Here is an 18827-nt window from a genome sequence, read left to right on the forward strand (position 1 = left end):
TAACTATAGATTGCAATAATGGTGTTTTGGCTGTTTTTTTTTCTGGGCGTTTGGAATGCCATTCTATAACTATACCCAGTGACTCCAGTGGTGTTTTCAATATTTTGGTCCTTGTTGTTATATACAGTGGTTTTGTCAATAGGAAGATAAAGAGGTCGAACCATCATGGCTACTGCTATCCAATACCTTCCCATAGTCCCATGTTATTGCAAACACAGAGATAGTGCTGAGCTAACATTTAAATATGACTGGTCCTAAGCCTAAAGCGCAGCACTGGTACAGAGGCCAAATATTGAAACTTTATTTCAGCAATGTGAACATCAATAAAAAAAATCCTATAGTCTACTCAACCTCCCTCCCCAACAATTTCCACAAATTTCTCCAGTAGCAATGCAGACCTCAGATGCTGACCAAGGAATTTCCGGCACAGTGTTTACTGTGCAGGATTGGACTTTGTCATAACTATAATGGCTGTATGGGTATAGGTTGGATTTGGCCATAATAATAATAATAATAATGGGCATATGGGTTGGACTTGGCTATAATTATAATGACTGTATGGGTATGGGTTATACTTGGCCATAATAATGGCTGTATGGGTATGGGTTGGACTTGGCCATAAAAATAATGACTGTATAGGTATGGGTTGGACATGGCCATAATAATAATGGCCATATGGGTTGGACTTGGCTATGATAATAATGGCTGTATGGGTATGGGTTATACTTGGCAATAATAATAATGGCTGTATGGGTATGAGTTGGATGTGACCATAATAATAACGGCTGTATGGGTTTGATTTGGTCATAATAATAATGGCTGTATGGGAAAACACTTTAAATATAATAGCTGCCTGGGAACACAACTCAAGCTCAGGGCAGGAATAGCCATTATTCTGTATGATGAAGCCTGGCATATGTGTGGCCATTGCAGAGGACTATATGACTATGAATAAAATAACACTGCCCAGAAGTAAGCATTCATCTTTGGTCCGTATCTGTTTTGAGAGACTAGTTCAAAAAACATGACAATTTAAAGCGTTTTCTTTACTGACCATAAGGTTCAAAGGGTATCTCGTTTTGGTAGAACTTCAGGTTGAGCATTGGCTCCTATTGGGGAAAAACAGATATTCATTAAACAGATTTACTTCCAAGATTTACCCCCAATCTTATGTACAACTCAACAAAAATATTACAACCCTCCCCCCCTTCCACTGAGAGCTCCTTGGACTATTGGTGATCATCAACTCACTGCTGATGTCCAACCTCCGCTCTTTCACCATCATGGGAACCCAACTACATACCACTCCATACTGCTCATCAGCTGACAGATTTCAAATAATTAGCGCTCATGCACACAAGAATACAATATACTGCGTTCAGCTCTGTAATGTACTGTATATGGATCTGAATGCCACAGTATTGTATTCTATGGCCAATCACAGGTCTCTATTGGTATGTAGAATTTTGCTGAGTAAACTAAAACAAGAAAAACCTGCTTCCAAGGTCTAGTTACATTTTGACAATATTCCACGCTGTACACATGGAAAAACGTGTGCAAATGTTAACTACAGTATCAATTGTAAACGCTGCCAATGATATCGGAGCCGATATTTAAACAAGCGATGTGTAGACAGGTGCAGAAGGCCATCATTCTCAATGACAGAAGGCCGAGGTCATTCTGCCCATGTGCAGCCACTGCTTACTACAAATTGTTTACTGTGTACATTTTGCTCTGAATGAGACCATGATGATATGGTGGTGGTGCAGGTGCAGAATGGCCTCGGCCTTTAGTCATTCAGATTAATTGAAGGCCAATTCTGCGCATGTATTGCATGAATGACATTCAGTGCAAGAAGTAAATATCAACAAGGTGTAGGGGCCAGCAGTACAGGTGCAGAACGTGATACACCTCAACCCATACAAACATACGTTCATGTACAGTATGTCCATATAAGTTATAATGCAGTACAGTCCTCTTCCTCCTTCCTTGCTCTGTTTAATATACCATTGTAAGCAAAAGAATTGTTGCTCTACATAAAGATGGCCTAGGCTATAAGAAGATTGCCAAGACCCTAAAACTGAGCTGCAGCATTGTGGCCAAGACTATGCAGAGGTTTAACAGGACAGGTTCCACGCAGAACAGGCCTCGCCATTTTCGACCAAAGAAGTTGAGTGCATGTGCTCAGCATCATATCCAGAGGTTGTCTTTGGGTAATAGACGTATTAGTGCTGCCGGCATTGCTGCAGAGGGTGTAGGGGTGGGGGGTCAGCCGGTCAGTGCTCAGACCATATGCCGCACACTTCATCAAATTGGTCTGCATGGCTGTCGTCCCAGAAGGAAGCCTCCTCTAAAGATGATACACAAGAAAGCTCACAAACAGTTTGCGGAAGACAAGCAGACTAAGGACATGGATTACTGGAACATGTCCTGTGGTCTGAAGAGACTAAGATAAACTTATTTGGTTCAGATGGTGCCAAGTGTTTGTGGTGGCAACCAGGTGAGGAGTACAAAGACAAGTGTGTCTTGCCTACAGTCAAGCATGGTGGTGGGAGTGTCATGGTCTGGGGCTGCATGAGTGCTGAAGGCACTGGGGAGCTACAGCTCCCCAGTGCCATGAATGCCAACATGTAATGTGACATACTGAAGCTGATCCCCTTCCTTCGGAGACTGGGTCACAGGGCAGTATTCCAATATGATAACGACCCCCGACCTCCAAGATGACCACTGCCTTGCTAAAGAAGCTGAGGGTAAAGGTGATGGACTGGTCAAGCATGTCTCCAGGCCTAAACCCTATTGAGCATATGTGGGGCATCCTCAAATGGAAGGTGGATGAGCGCAAGGTCTCCATCATCCACCAGCTCCATGATGTCGTCATAGAGGAGTGGAAGAGGACTCCAGTGGCAACCTGTGAAGCTCTGGTGAACTTCATGCCCAAGAGTGTTAAGGCAGTGCTGGAAAATAATGGTGGCCACACAAAATATTGGCACTTTGGGCCCAATTTGGACATTTTCACTTAGGGGTGTACTCACTTTTGTTGCCAGGGGTTTAGACATTATTGGCTGTGTGTTGAGTTATTTTGAGGGGACAGCAAATTTACACTGTTATACAAGCTGTACACTCACTACTTTACATTGTAGCAAAGTGTCATTTCTTCAGTGTTGTCACATGAAAAGATATAATAAAAAATTTACATAAATGTGAGTGGTGTACTTACTTTTGTGAGATACTGTATATCCCCCAAAAATGAACTTATCCCAAAAATGGTTAAACCAATTAAAAACTATAGAGAGGACATGCTATAAACATTATATTCTTATATATGTGATATTTGTAATTCAGTTCATAAACTACATACATTTCCATAAACCTAATTTATACATGAGACACCATATTGTAGTATGGATGCAGTAAAGACTGCTGCACTTGGTTTCATTATATAGGTTATTTTAAAGTCCAACTCTGGGGAAACTTAAACATTATGTCTTGCAGTGGGGCAGCAGGTTTAAGGGTTAACTGCTCATTTAGGTTTAAGGGACAGAGAAAAGATGATCTACTTACCTGATCCTCTGCTCCTCCCCACAGCTGGACCAGTCCCTGCAGCATCTTCTCCCTCCATGCTCTAGTGGTCTAAGACAGAGGTCTCCAAACTGCGGCCTGTGGGCTGGATGTGGCCCTATGCTTGCCTTTATCCGGGGGAATATTCCTTCCACTGACACCAGAGATGGGGGTAAACTGGCCCTTTGTTTTGAAAGTTTGGAGACCCCTGGTTTAAGATGTTATCAAGATCAATGCAGGGCCCTTCATTGGACATAAGAACGTTGAGGAACAGTACAACGCTGGAGCACAGGGAAGTGGAAGATCAGGTAAATAAAAGTTCTTCTCTTCTTCCCTAGACTGCACCAGCACTTAGCCATTATAGTGCGCCATTACAGTGCAGGCCCATACCTACTGGGAAAAATTTTTACATTTCCCAGTATTGGGCTTTAGGAATTCATATATTTCACTTAAATTCCACAGCTATTCTGCTGTTTCAAACTGCCTGACTTAATTTTACCCCGCTTTCACTAAAGTTTAAACTTTGAGTAAAGTTTAGAATTATCCACAGGCTATTTCCTGGTGTAATGCAAAAAGTGGTTAAGCTGTAAATCAGGTATTTGAGTAGATTCATGCAGCCGCTCATATCCTGGATCTTTGATAAAAATACAGAACAAGAAGCACTAATGGTTAAAACCAGTCCATATCCACTCATCAAGGCTGAATTCATTGTGAAGCTCAATTTCAGAGTGACAGAATGTAAACAAGAGCACAAAAGAACACCTAAAAGTTTGGTACTTACATTATATTTGATCAGGACCTCAATATAAGCCTCAGTATTTTAGTTCAATGTGCTCCCAATATGATAAATAAGTAAAACTCAATCATAAGTTCACGTACATAAGAATAAATGATGTGATTTATAAGCTGGATGACAAATATCACATACATGATGATGAATCCTCTCTGGTCTAGAGTTTTACCCCTTTTTGGAAGTCTTATTAAGATACGATGTTGGGATAAATTCGATTTTCCCATGTAGCGGTACCACAGTAAGGGCTGCTGAGAATTGTGGTTTGTCTGTCACCCTGCCCAGCCCTGCATTCACTCTCAGGCACTCCGAGACATAAAGCAGTCAGTGAACTTTTTTTTTTGTGTTGATGAGGGGTATAACTTGGATGGGGATGGGAGCTATGGGATGCCCAGCGTGGATAAATAAAAAACAGTAATTGGTTTTGGGACAACTATGTACGCTCCCTGTACTCCTTCAGCTTCCTCCTGCACAAACTTGCTTGAAGCTCATTACTCCTCACTCCATCAGCACATCACTTGCTGCAGACTGTTACTTCTAGTCACCTCCAGCACATCACTTGGTTCCCCAGGAACAGCTAGCACTATTTGTTGGTTAGGCCTGACAGTGACTCAGCCAGGCCTTAGCAAATGCCCTTTGCAGGCAGGGATCGTGGGCTACAATGGTGTAGCAGAAAAGTCCTTGCGCTAGATGCCCTAAATATGGCTACTGATCCCAGTTAGCCCCCTTCGGGCCCTGCCAGCCCTCCTGGCTGCAGCTGCCCCCTTCCACTGCCCTCTTCCACCACAGTCCACACTTCTGGTTCTGCACCCATCTCAGACTGCAAGCTCCCAGTTCTCTCAGGCAAACGTGCCTCCCAAGTCCTCCCGACTGTGCCCACGCACCAGCTATCCTGGCTGTGACCAGTTGTCCTCCCTGGAGTCTCTTAGCAGTGCTCTCTCCCGCTGTCCTCTCCCTGCTTTCTCTTGTGCCTCCGGTCCAGGACCTTTTCATGTGTTCCTGAAGGTGGTCCCGACTGCACCCAGGCCCAAGGTCACCCCCCTGGATAGCTCCCTTAAAGGCCCCGACAGCTTCCGCAAACCCTCTCACTCCAGCTCTTCCACCCGACAACTCCTCCCCAGCTGGGCTGAGCCTGGGTATTTAAGAAGGCCTGCCCCCTGCCAATCCAGATTGGGGATTGGTCAGGACTCCTCAAACACCCCAGGTGGCTCCACGTCCGCTTCCACCTCTCTTTCCAGAAAGCACTAGAAGCCCCTGGAAAGAAATGTGTCCTGATGAAACCACTTGTGAGTCACCCAGCCCTACCCTGAGCCACTCCCAGCCCAGAATGAAAACAAACAGTCCTAGCAACCAAAAAAAAGAGGGGGGAAATTTGCACTAACCACCAAATACTAACAAAAAAAAAAAAAAAAAAATATATATATATATATATATATATATATATATATATATATATATATATATATATAAATATATATAAGTGCACAAATAATGTGACTATGTATAAATAAATATATATAGGTGCACAAGTGATATGACTAAATATAAAAATAGCGTGATTGAATGCTGCACCTCTATAGGTCAAATACTAAAACCTAAAACAAATCAAAAAGAAAGAAAGAGATGCGCAAAAAAACGCTACAAATACTGATGAATATTGAAATAAACAAATTCTCAAAGAAATATATAAAAATATATATAGAACATTGTAACGTGAGAAAATAGTGTATCAAAACATATAGTCCATGTGATATGTGAAAAATAAATGAAACCAAAAGAATCAAAAAAAGAGAACAATATATAATAATAAAATCAAATCAAAAAAATCCCAAAGTAAATCTTAAAACCTTAACAGAGATCATCCGTTTCCAGTGGATGCCTGTTAAGGGGAGGCGCGTCGGGTGGAGCATGAGCCTGTGACATCATCACGCTGATACACCGCGGCTAGTTCTAACCTTTACCTGCCTTGATTTTATGGATTTTTTACTTGTATGATTCTTTTGAAAATAAAGACCTTTGCTGGAACATACTGCACCATGAAGTCCCCTTTGTTCCTCTTCATATGAGAATCTCCAGATCCTTGCTTTCATAAAAGTGTCCCGGGAGTGAAGTTTGTCTTTGCTGGTTCCTGGATAAACGGGTGGATCCTTTCCTGCTTTCAATCACCTCAAGTTCACCTCCCGGCAGGCTAATGCACAAGCGCTTCTGATCGCTATCATTTGAGATCCAACGGATCTGGTAAGCAGTTTGTATTTGCACTCTATGCACCGTATCCCAGATGATTTAAATGAGGAATATGTGTCCTGCTGTCTGGAGATTAATTGAAGGACTTTGCCTTTCTTAAATTTGAAGATTTACTTTGGGATTTTTTTTATTTTATTTTATTATTATACATTGTTCTCTTTTTTTGATTTATTTGGTTTCATTTATTTTTGCACATATCACATGGACTATATGTTTTGATGCACTATTTTCTCACGTTACAATGTTCTATATGGACATGAACTATATGTTTTGATACACTAATTTCTCACATTACAATTTTCTATATATATTTTTATATATTTCTTTCAGAATTTGTTTATTTCAATATTCATCACTATTTGTAGTGTTTTTTTGCGCATCTCTTTCTTCCTTTTGATTAGTCCTAGCAACCAGCTAAGCCTGCTTAAATTTACCTATCCTCTCTAGCACACTACAAAGGGTGCTACACCCATATACATCAATAAGCTATAACAGTATGACCACCTGTCTAATATGGAGTAGATCCTCTTGCCAGCAGACCAGCCCTGACCAGTCAAGGCATGGACTCCAAAGCAACATCCACATGAATGGCATGATCCGAGATTTCCTAGCCGCCCAAAGCATCACACTGCCTCTGCCACCTTGCCTTCTTCCCATAGCGCATCCTGGTGCCATCTCTTCCCCAGGTAAGCGATGCACACACACACATGGCCATCCACATGATGTAAAAAAAAAAAAAACCTGACTCAGACAAGACCTTCTTCCATTGCTCTGTGGTCAAGTTCTGATGCTCACATGCCTATTGTAGGCGCTTTTAGGTGTGGCCATGGGTCGGCATGGCACCCTGACCTGTCTGCAGTTAGACGACCCCATACACAACAAACTGCTCTGACACCTTTCTATCGGAACCAGCATGTACTTTTTCAGCAATTTGATCTACAGTAGCTCTTCTATTGGGTCGGACTATGCAGGCCAACTTTCGTTCCCCATATGCATCAATGATCCTTGGCCGCCCATGACTCCACTGGTTTGCCTGTTTTCTTCCTTGGATCACGTTTGGTAGGTCCTGACCAATGCAGACCAGGGACATCCCTGGTTATAGAGTTGCTCTAACACCCTGTTTAGCCACTACATTAAATTCTTACGCTTGGACATTTTTCTTGCTTTCAGCACTTCAGGTACAACATGTTCAGATGCTATTGTAACAATACTGTATAATCCATAGCTCCCAACTGTCCCTGATTTGGAGGGACTGTCCCTGATTTGGAACAAAGTCCCTCTTTCCTCCTCATTTGTCCCTCATTTTGGTCTGATCTATATAGTTGTATATAAAATTCACTTTTTATCTTTCAAAATGGGTTTCCCAGTGCCAAACCTTTAATCCAAATTCTACATTTCTGCATTGGGAATTTCAAAAGTCAGTATAAAGAAATAGTGGTAAAAAAAAAAAAAAGCACTTGTGGGTTTAACCAATCATTTTATGTATAATTCTCCTTTAAGGGGGTGTGGCAGGGGGGGTGTCCTATGCCTGCATACTTTTGCTAATAGGTGCATCTCAGAAAGTTGGGAGGTATGTATAATCAGTGTTATTCATATTACCTGTCAGCAGTCATAATGTTATACCTAAACAGTATATATATATTTCTCATCTGCATAAAAAACTTTTTTTTAGGAAATATATAAAAAGGAGTTATTTTTATATAATAGGGTCTTTAAATGGATACAACACTAGGAAATGTGCATGCATTGCAGCGATATACTGTATATATATTTTTTTATTTTAAAGGGGTTGTAAACCCTCATGTTTTTTCACCTTAATGCATTCTATGCATTAAGGTGTAAAACCTTCTGTCACTGACCAGCCCCCCCTGAGCCCCCATTATACTTACCTGAGCCCTGTGTTTCCCACAACGGGAACGAGCACACCAGCTGCAGGTGGTGTCACGTGTCCTGATTGGATAGATTGATAGCAGCGCAGCTATCGGCTCCCGCTGCTGTCAATCAAATCCAATGACGTGAGCGCCGGTGACGAGTCCTGCTTTCTGTGTCAATAGACACAGAAGCAGGACGGGTGTCCACGAAGGAGAGTGGGAGGCAATGCCACTAAATCAATTTTAAATGTATTCATTCCCCCGATTGATCAAAAACAAGTTAATCTGCACAATCTTTTGAATGAACAACAGTTTAAGAAACAGCATCCCTGCCCTTTCTCAAATTTCTGTGTCAATGGTAGGGATGAGCTTTGTGTTTGAGTCGAATGCATGTTCGACTCGAACATCGTGTGTTCGGTCATTCGCCGAATTACGAACGTTATGGGCTGTTCGCGGCAAATTCGAGTGGCGCGTCATAATTCACTGCGGCATCGCAGTGCATTGCTGGCTGATGATTGGCCAAGCATGCACTATGACCCGCATGCTTGGCCAATCATAGCGCTGTGGGTACAGAGAGCCAGAATTGGCCAAAGCCAAGGAGGCTTTGGCCAATTATGGCTCAGGGGGTTTAGTACACAACCCACACTATATTTGGCCGCCCCTGTGGCGGCCTTGTGTAGTGTGTTGCGGTGGAGACTGGAGAGAGATAGATAGACAGAGAGACAGTGTCATTTGATTTAAGTTAGATAGAGTAGGCATGTCGAGTCAGTTAGCTGCACTTATGCCCCGTACATACGGTCGGACATTGATCGGATATTCCGACAACAAAATCCATGGATTTTTTCCGACGGATGTTGGCTCAAACTTGTCTTGCATACACACGGTCACACAAAGTTGTCGGAAAATCCGATCGTTCTGAACGCGGTGACGTAAAACACGTACATCGGGACTATAAACAGGGCAATAGCCAATAGCTTTCGTCTCTTAATTTATTCTGAGCATGTGTGGCACTTTGTCCGTCGGATTTGTCTACACACGATCGGAATTTAAAGGATCGGATTTTGTCGTCTGAAAATTTTATAGCATGCTCTCAAACTTTGTGTTTCGGAAATTCCGATGGAAAAAGTCAGATGGAGCCCACACACGGTCGGAATTTCTGACAACAAGCTCCGATCGCACATATTCCATCGGAAATTCCGACCGTGTGTACAGGGCAATACAGTGTATTGTGTATATATATGCATATATATACATATACATATATACACACTGTATTCAGTTTAGCTAGATCCGTTCCTGTTATTCTCTTCCTAATATACTGACAGGCAGGTGTTTTTACAGTATTTCCAGTTAGTGTACTGTGTACCCTGCACAGTTGCACCTACAGCATAGCTACCTAAAGCCAGGTGCTTGTGTAGGCTCTTGACGTATTTCCAGTTAGTGTACTGTGTACCCTGCACAGTTGCACCTACAGTATAGCTGCCTGAAGGCAGGTGCTTGTGTGCTTCTTCTGATCCTACTAATAGCACAGGCAGGCTCTTGAAGTATTTCCAGTTAGTGTACTGTGTACCCTACACAGTTGCACCTACAGTATAGCTACCTGAAGACAAGTGCAGGTGTTCTCATACTAATAATACTACAGGCAGGCAGTTGATTCTGCTAGCTGCAGTATAATCGGTATACATATACATCCCAGTTTTGTGCATCTACATCTCCCTGCAGGCCAATAGTATGTCTGGAAGGCCAACAAGGAGAGGCAGACAGTCACAAGCCAAAAAAGAGGGCAAGCAGGCTCTGTGTCTAGAGGCAACAGTTCTGGTCGTGGACACGGTGCATCCTCATCAGCACATGACCGTGGGACACGCTTGGCCTTTTTTTCGGCAGCTGGCCGTGCTGAGCCGCAACATGTGGAAGACTTGGTCAAGTGGATGACCAAGCCGTCCTCATCCTCTTCATTGGGGATGAGCTGAACACCCCCCGGCTCGATTCGCACCAGAACCTGCGAACAGACCGAAAATTCGCACGAACGTTAGAACCCCATTGACGTCTATGGGACTCGAATGTTCGAAATCAAAAGTGCTCATTTTAAAGGCAAATTTTCATGGTATTGTCCTAAAAAGGGTTTGGGGACCCGGGTCCTGCCCCAGGAGACATGTATCAATGCAAAAAAACTTTTAAAAACGGCCGTTTAGTTCGGGAGCAGTGATTTTAATGATGCTTAAAGTAAAAAAAAAAGTGAAATATTCCTTTAAATATCGTACCTGGGGGGTGTCTATAGTATGCCTGTAAAGTGGCGCGTGTTTCCCGTGCTTAGAACAGTCCCTGCACAAAATGACATTTTTAAAGGAAAAAAAAGTAATTTAAAACTGCTTGCGGCTTTAATGTAATGTCGGGTCCTGACAATATGGATGAAAATCAGTGAGACAAAACGGCATGGGTACCCTCCAGTCCATTACCAGGCACTTTGGGCCCTGTATGGATATTAAGGGGAACCCCACACCCAAATTAAAAAAAGGAAAGGTGTGGGGCCACCAGGCCCTATATACTCTGAACAGCAGTATACAGGCGGTGCAAACAAGACAGGGACTGTAGGTTTGTTGTTAAGTAGAATCTGTTTGTAATTTTGAACTGGTACATTTTTAAAGTGTGGCTCCAGCCAAAAAATCTGTTTTTAAGCTTTTTGGAAAACATAGGGAAGGGTTATCACCCCTGTGACATTTGTTTTGCTGTCTGTGCTCCTCTTCAGAAGATTTCACCTCACTTTTTGTCCCAATGACAAATGTTTTTTGAAAATTTGGGGTTTTTAGTGAAACAAGGATTGGTGATAAAGCATCAGTGGAAAGGAGAAAAGTTTTTCCCATATTAACTCTTACAGGAGAGAATTTCCCTTCCTAGGGGTAGATTTCATCTCACTTCCTGTTGTCTCCGTCCGTTTGCAAGTAGGAGTCATTTGTAAGTTGGATGTTTGAAAGTAGGGGCCTGCCCTATATACTCAGCAGAAATTTGGGCCTTAGGTGTTGTTGTGGCCTCAACACTGTAAGCCCTCACAGCGCCCTGCTGTGAAATATTAGATCAAGAATTGTAATTACATGCCCCTGTTGAACAGGGCCAGAAAAATTGGGCCTTTGGTGATGGTGGTGGTGGTGCTGGTGCCACAACACTGTAATGCCCCGTACACACGGTCGGACTTTGTTCGGATATTCCGACAACAAAATCCTAGGATTTTTTCCGATGGATGTTGGCTCAAACTTGTCTTGCATACACACGGTCACACAAAGTTGCTGGAAAATCCGATCGTTCTAAACGCGGTGACGTAAAACACGTACGTCGGGACTATAAACGGGGCAGTGGCCAATAGCTTTCATCTCTTTATTTATTCTGAGCATGCGTGGCACTTTGTCCGTCGGATTTGTGTACACACGTTCGGAATTTCCGACAACGGATTTTGTTCGGAAAATTTTATATCCTGCTCTCAAACTTTGTGTGTCGGAAAATCCGATGGAAAATGTGTGATGGAGCCTACACACGGTCGGAATTTCCGACAACAAGGTCCTATCACACATTTTCCGTCGGACAATCCGACCGTGTGTACGGGGCATAAGTCCTCACAGTTAATCTTGGTGGGCGCAGAAACGGGCCCTGCTGTGAAATATTCGATCAAGAATTCTAACTATATGTCCCTGTTGAACAGGGGCTGAAAAATTGGGCCTTAGGCACTGGTGCTGGTGCCACAACACTGCAACCTCTCACAGATACTCTAGTTGGAACGCAGGAACGAGCCCTGCTGCAAAGTATTGCATCAAAAATTGTAATTACATGCCCCTGTTAAACAGGGGCTGAAAAATTGGGCCTTAGGCACTGGTGCTGGTGCCACAACACTGCAACCCCTCACAGATACTCTAGTTGGAACGCAGGAACGAGCCCTGCTGCAAAGTATTGCATCAAAAATTGTAATTACATGCCCCTGTTAAACAGGGGCTGAAAAATTGGGCCTTAGTCACTGGTGGCGGCGCCCAGAACCAAAAATGTTCTTACAAGCTATCAGCATGATCATTGAGGAAGAGGAAAATTACTCAGGGATAGTCACTCAGCATCAGCATAGGCAGTCTTTGAAGGGATCTGACATTTCAAAAAAAAATATTCGGTTACATCAGCATCAGGTGCTTGGTAGCTAGTGGTGATCCAAGACGGATTAATTTTTATGAAGGTCAGTCGATTAACCGAGTCGGTGGACAGACGCACCCTGTGATCGGTTACAAAGCCTCCAGCAGCACTGAATGTGCATTCCGAAAGAACGCTGGATGCAGGACAGGCCAGTAGCTCAATTGCATACTGTGCAAGCTCTGGCCAGTGATCCATCCTCAAGACTCAGTAACCTAGAGGATTTTCGGTGGGAAAGGTGTCCAAGTCAGATCTTGCCCCTAGGTACTCCTGCACCATGTAAAACAGACGCTGGCAATGGTTGCTGGAACCGATCATACCTTGGGACTGCGGACTAAAAAATTGTCTGAATGCATCGGTCAGACGGCCACCTTCTCCACCGCTCCTTCTTTGACTGACCGAGGCCTCAGCAACATGTTTTTTTCACTAAAAACCCCACATTTTCTAAAAGCATTTGTCATTGGGACAGGAAGTGAGGTGAAATCTTCTGAAGAGGAGCACAGACAGCAAAACAAATGTCACAGGGGTGATAACCCTTCCCTATGTTTTCCAAAAAGCTTAAAATAGATTTTTTGGCTGGAGCTAAACACGTTAAAAATGTACCAGTTCAAAATTACAAACAGATTCTACTTAACAACAAACCTACAGTCCCTGTCTTGTTTGCACCGCCTGTATCCTGCTGTTCAGAGTATATAGGGCCTGGGGGCCCCACACTTTACCTTTTTTTTAATTTGGGTGTGGGGTTCTCCTTAATATCCATACAAGACCCAAAGGGCCTGGTAATGGACTGGGAGGTACCCATCCCGTTTGTCTCACGGATTTTCATCCATATTACCGGGACCCGACATTATATTAAAGCCATAAGCAGTTTTAAATGACTTTTAATCCTTTAACTATGTCATTTTGTGCAGGGACTGTTCTAAGCATGGGAAACACGTGCCACTTTACAGGCATACTATAGACACCCGCCAGGTATGATATTTAAAGGAATATTTCACTTTTTTTTCCACTTTAAGCATCATTAAAATCACTGCTCCCGAAAAAAACGGCTATTTTTAAAACTTTATTTTGTATTGATACATGTCCCCTGGGGCAGGACTCGGGTCCCAAAACCCTTTTTAGGATAATACCATGCAAATTAGCCTTTAAAATTAGTACTTTTGATTTCAAACGTTTGAGTCCCATAGACTTCAATGGGGTACAAATGTTCGTGTGAATTTCCGGTCTGTTCACAGGTTCTGGTGCGAACCGAACCAGGGGGGGGGTGTTCGGCTCATCCCTAGTCAATAGACACAGAGCAGGACACGGGAGCGCTCCCGCATGGGTGTCCACGAAGGAGAGTGCTTCTCTGACGGGATACTCGAGAAGAGGAGGAGCCAGGAGCGCCACGGAGGGACCCCAGAAGAGGGGGATCGGGGCCACTCTGTGCATAGCCATCTGCACAGTAGTGGTAAGTATGACATGTTTGGTTTTTTTTTTGATTTGTTTATTTAAAAACTGAACCTTTACAACCCCTTTAGGTCTGATAGTGGGATGTAATCAATTTTAAATGTATTCATTCTCCTGATTGATCAAAAACAAGTTAATCTGCACAATCTTTTGAATCAACAACAGTTTTAGAAATGGTATCCCTGCCTTTTCTCAAAATTAAATGTGTTTTTCTATTTAGGCCCTTAAAGTTGAAATCTGGGTTTCCTTTCTCTTTAAATAGTTCATTTGGGCCAAGCTGACCCAAACAAACTATGTAAAGTGTTAGGAAACATGGACTTTACATGGTGTTTAAAGCCCTGTTGTACATGAATTGCAAGAGACTATCAAGCCAAATCCAGGTACATACTTTAGTTTCAATTAAAAGCATACAATTTAATGATGTATTCATGAATACAGAGCTGTATAAATTAGTGGCTTTTATATACGCCTGGAGATCAGATTTAATAGTCCTTGAAGAACAAGTCTATAATTTGTGCGTTTGTGGACCTTGGAAGAAGGACTTACCGGGTAGCCATGTCTGTCTCGCTGTAAGTCCTGAGCTGCTCTGCTTCCCCAAGGATGCTGAAACAGAAAAGCAAACAAAATCAACAAATGATACTTCTATTCAAATGTCTATCTATAGAAGTGTATATATTTTATGTTAACTTTGTTTTGAGAATTACTGGCTGGTGTTGTAGAAGTTAAAGTGGATGTAAACCCTCACATTTACCCAGTGAAGTGAAAACCCTTAGATGATACACAGAGATGAAACAAATCTCCCTACATAAATGTTGCTTGTATATCTGCTGTCTTCAACTTTATATACTGTTTAGAAAGTGCACATCCTGTTAGATTTTCTCTTCCTGGTTAGCACTGCAGAGAAGCCTAAGCGTACAGCCATGACAGCTGATTGGAGGAAAGGCACACACCCCCCTCTCCTCATAGGTAGAGACTTTCAGATATGTTTGTTGAATAGTTCAGGGCTCTGCTAAGCTATTTATAGCATCCTCCCCAACACAAAACTCCAGCTGCTTTTATTATTTGTGAGGGAGAACTTGTCATTTTCCAGCTGATAACAGAAGAACCAGGAGACAGCCACAGGACACAGTGCTTTGAAGAGAGATAAGAAAAAACACTACAGATATATTTGCCCAGCCCAAATTTCATGAATCGGGTTTACATCCACTTTAAAGATTTTCTGCTGTGTCATGTCGCCCCCTAGTAGGGGACTTACCTCCTTTTGAGAGTTGATATGCTGTATACAGGGGAGGACCGGATCTTAGGGAAAGTCCAGGCATGGGAGTAGTGTGGTGAGGAGCAGCTGCCACTATGCGATTGCCAGAGCACTGGACTAACCTTTTAAGGGGACCTAGTCACGGGTTCCAAGTCACGGGTTCCCACCAAGATGGATTTTAAGTCTTATTACTGGAGAAAGACTTTTTTTTCAGCCCCCTCTGAGCCCCCATTATACTTACCTGAGCCCTGTGTTTCCCACAACGGGAACCAGCACACCAGCTGCAGCTGAAGTCTGGGCCAGCTTGGCCCAAATGAACTATTCAAAGAGAAAGGAAACCCAAACAAACTATTTAAAGTAAATAAAAACAAGGTGAAGCTGCGCTAATGCCCCGTACACACGATCCGATTATCGGACGAATGATCGTCCATTTTTATTTGCATGCTAATCTCACGTCGAATCTGATGAATTTACTAAAGTCCCGAAAATTCCCGTATGACAGAATAAAAATTCGGAAGTGATGTCATGTGTTGCAATACATTTGTATTGCATTTTCGATAGCTGTACTTATTAAACGAAAATCGTACGATTTGACATCGTATGGAAAAAAATTCTGTGCATGTCCGATAGAATAATATCGGATGAACTGTCCTGATCGGCTCTCGAAAGCTCTGTACTAACGATCCGATTATCGTACGATCGATTCGAATGCGGCATTTTTCATACGATTTTCGGATCGTGTGTACGGGGCATAAGTATTGATTAAACCAGAGAAAAGGGAATATAGGGATTATGACGGTGCCAGGAAGAACACAATATGTTCCAATATTAAAATAGGTAATTTTTATTAATACACAAAAGTTGTAAAAAATAAACAATAGAATCACAAAGACATGGTGTGCATAAATGCTAAAAACATATCTGTAGCGAGCTTCACGTCACTTGGCCTCATGGATGTAACGGCCAATGCAGTAGGTAGGTATTTTAAGTACCCGACATGTTTCGCCAGTATTGGCTTCTTCAGGGATAGGTTATTAATACCTAGAGCGCTACAGTAATTCTATGAGAGAAATATAACAATCAGTAAATGTAGTGAGACAAATGATACATCGAATACAGGAAAAATATCAAAAATCCAAATATATACATGTTTGCGAGCTGTCAGTGTAGACTAACCCCCACCACCAATCAAAGAGCACCAAGGGGACCTTCTCACATATACAACATCGGGTAGCCAGAAACCCCCCCACCCCAAAACAACCACCCAACCAGACATTCTACAGATGGAAATGAGGTACCTGCAAGTCACCAAGGGGGTGCCACACACTTCCAGGGCTAAACCTCCAGCAAAGATCACAGTAGGTAGCTGCAGGGGGCAATAGGAACGACCTGGCCAGATGTATATCTAGAGAGGTATAATTGTTTGCAATGAGTTCATTATCATAATTTTTTGTGTGTGTACACACGCCAGGGATGTTACAGGACACCGACGTACTGACCGCTATCTGACCCAGTAGGCATCTTTATGGACCATCTATGTTTGGGGCATAAATAGACTTACCTTTTGCTGACACTATTTGTTGCTTTCCAGCCTATTTCATTTAGTGCTATTACTGGCTGTAGGCTTTTTCCTAGCCCAGCATCTCACTCTATATCTACTTAGTGGTAAGTGTTAACTTACTTCGTTCTTTGTTGGTGTAATTCATTCACTGATCAGCTAAAGTGCATTTTGCAATCACACTTCCCCTCAAATAATTTCATAAATGCCACAAAATTCTCTCCTGTTTATTTATTTAATTTAGAGAGATACGTTTCCTGTTGTTGTTTAGAGTTCTTCTCTACGCCAAGGATCTACCGGTGTCCTGTTACTCATTTTAAAGAGTGTTACTTTGTAAGTAAATTAACTGGAGACTATGTTAGTCCCATACAATCTCTTTATCTATTAACTAATGGGAGCCATATGACCCCCTTAGAAAGAAAAAATTATGATAATGAACTCATTGCAAACAATTATACCTCTCTAGATATACATCTGGCCAGGTCCTTCCTATTGCCCCCTGCAGCTACCTACTGTGATCTTTGCTGGAGGTTTAGCCCTGGAAGTGTGTGGCACCCCCTTGGTGACTTGCAGTTACCTCATTTCCATCTGTAGAATGTCTGGTTGGGTGGTTGTTTTGGGGTGGGGGGGTTTCTGGCTACCCGATGTTGTATATGTGAGAAGGTCCCCTTGGTGCTCTTTGATTGGTGGTGGGGGTTAGTCTACACTGACAGCTCGCAAACATGTATATATTTGGATTTTTGATATTTTTCCTGTATTCGATGTATCATTTGTCCCACTACATTTACTGATTGTTATATTTCTCTCACAGAATTACTGTAGTGCTCTAGGTATTAATAACCTATCCCTGAAGAAGCCAATACTGGCGAAACATGTCGGGTACTTAAAATACCTACCTACTGCATTGGCCGTTACATCCATGAGGCCAAGTGACGTGAAGCTCGCTACAGATATGTTTTTAGCATTTATGCACACCATGTCTTTGTGATTCTATTGTTTATTTTTTACAACTTTTGTGTATTAATAAAAATTACCTATTTTAATATTGGAACATATTGTGTTCTTCCTGGCACCGTCATAATCCCTATATTCCCTTTTCTCTGGTTTAATCATTAAATCTTGGGATGAGGTGCTGTATTATATTGAGGATCGCCCAGCTACATAGTAATCTTTGGGGCATAAGTATTGATGGTAAAAACCGAATGAATTAGGCCAATGAGTTTACCAGTGGCAAAACGGTAAAAATAACTCAGTAATAAGGAGGCAAATACCCCAATACTAATAACATGTGAATGTGAACACAAGGTGAAAATAACAAAATTGAAATTAACTACATGAAACCATGAGTACATATGTGGATGGGTAAAAAGAACCCCACAAAAATAAAAAATAGAAAATGAGTGAAAAAATGAAAAAAAAACTGAGTCTTGATGATTTAAACAAAACCAAAAAAGAGTCCATATGACATGTGATATCCGATGAAAAAAAACAACAAAATAGTCGATGCACGATATGTGAGTTTGATCACGGTAAAAAAAAAAGTTAAACCACCACAGAATCGTGTAGAGGATAGGAAAGATGCCTCCACCTACAGACACACTGCCACTTACCGAAACAATATGGTCCCTTATGACAGGGGACCCAGGAGCGCAAGTGGCTAATAAACCAGCCTGGGGTCTCAGTGGCAGACATACACCTCCAATTAAAAACATACAATTTAATGATGTATTCATGAATACAGAGCTGTATAAATACTGTCTTTTATATACGCCTGGAGATCAGATTTAATAGTCCTTGAAGAACAAGTCCATAATTTGTGCGTTTGTGGGCCTTGGAAGAAGGACTTACCGGGTAGCCATGTCTGTATCGCTGTAAGTCCTGAGCTGCTCTGTTTCCCCGTGAATACTGAAACAGAAAAGCAAAACAAAATCAACAAATGAT

The 18827-nt window shown here is 42.2% G+C and overlaps 1 protein-coding gene across 3 annotated transcripts in view; it reads right to left on the reverse strand.

Moving 5' to 3' along the window:
* LOC141114043 (uncharacterized) overlaps positions 1-18827 on the reverse strand; it is a 64646-nt gene that overhangs the window by 31267 nt on the left and 14552 nt on the right. For all 3 annotated transcript variants that reach the window (XM_073607490.1, XM_073607489.1, XM_073607491.1), the window contains 3 exons: positions 18735-18791; positions 14620-14676; positions 1055-1109 (listed from right to left, as the gene is read on the reverse strand). In XM_073607490.1, coding sequence (XP_073463591.1) covers positions 1055-1109; positions 14620-14676; positions 18735-18791 — 169 coding nt within the window. The remainder of the gene's footprint in view (positions 1-1054; positions 1110-14619; positions 14677-18734; positions 18792-18827) is intronic.

The sequence above is a fragment of the Aquarana catesbeiana genome, linkage group LG12 (genome assembly GCF_042186555.1).
Source record: "Aquarana catesbeiana isolate 2022-GZ linkage group LG12, ASM4218655v1, whole genome shotgun sequence".
NCBI classification, from domain to species: Eukaryota; Metazoa; Chordata; class Amphibia; order Anura; family Ranidae; genus Aquarana; species Aquarana catesbeiana.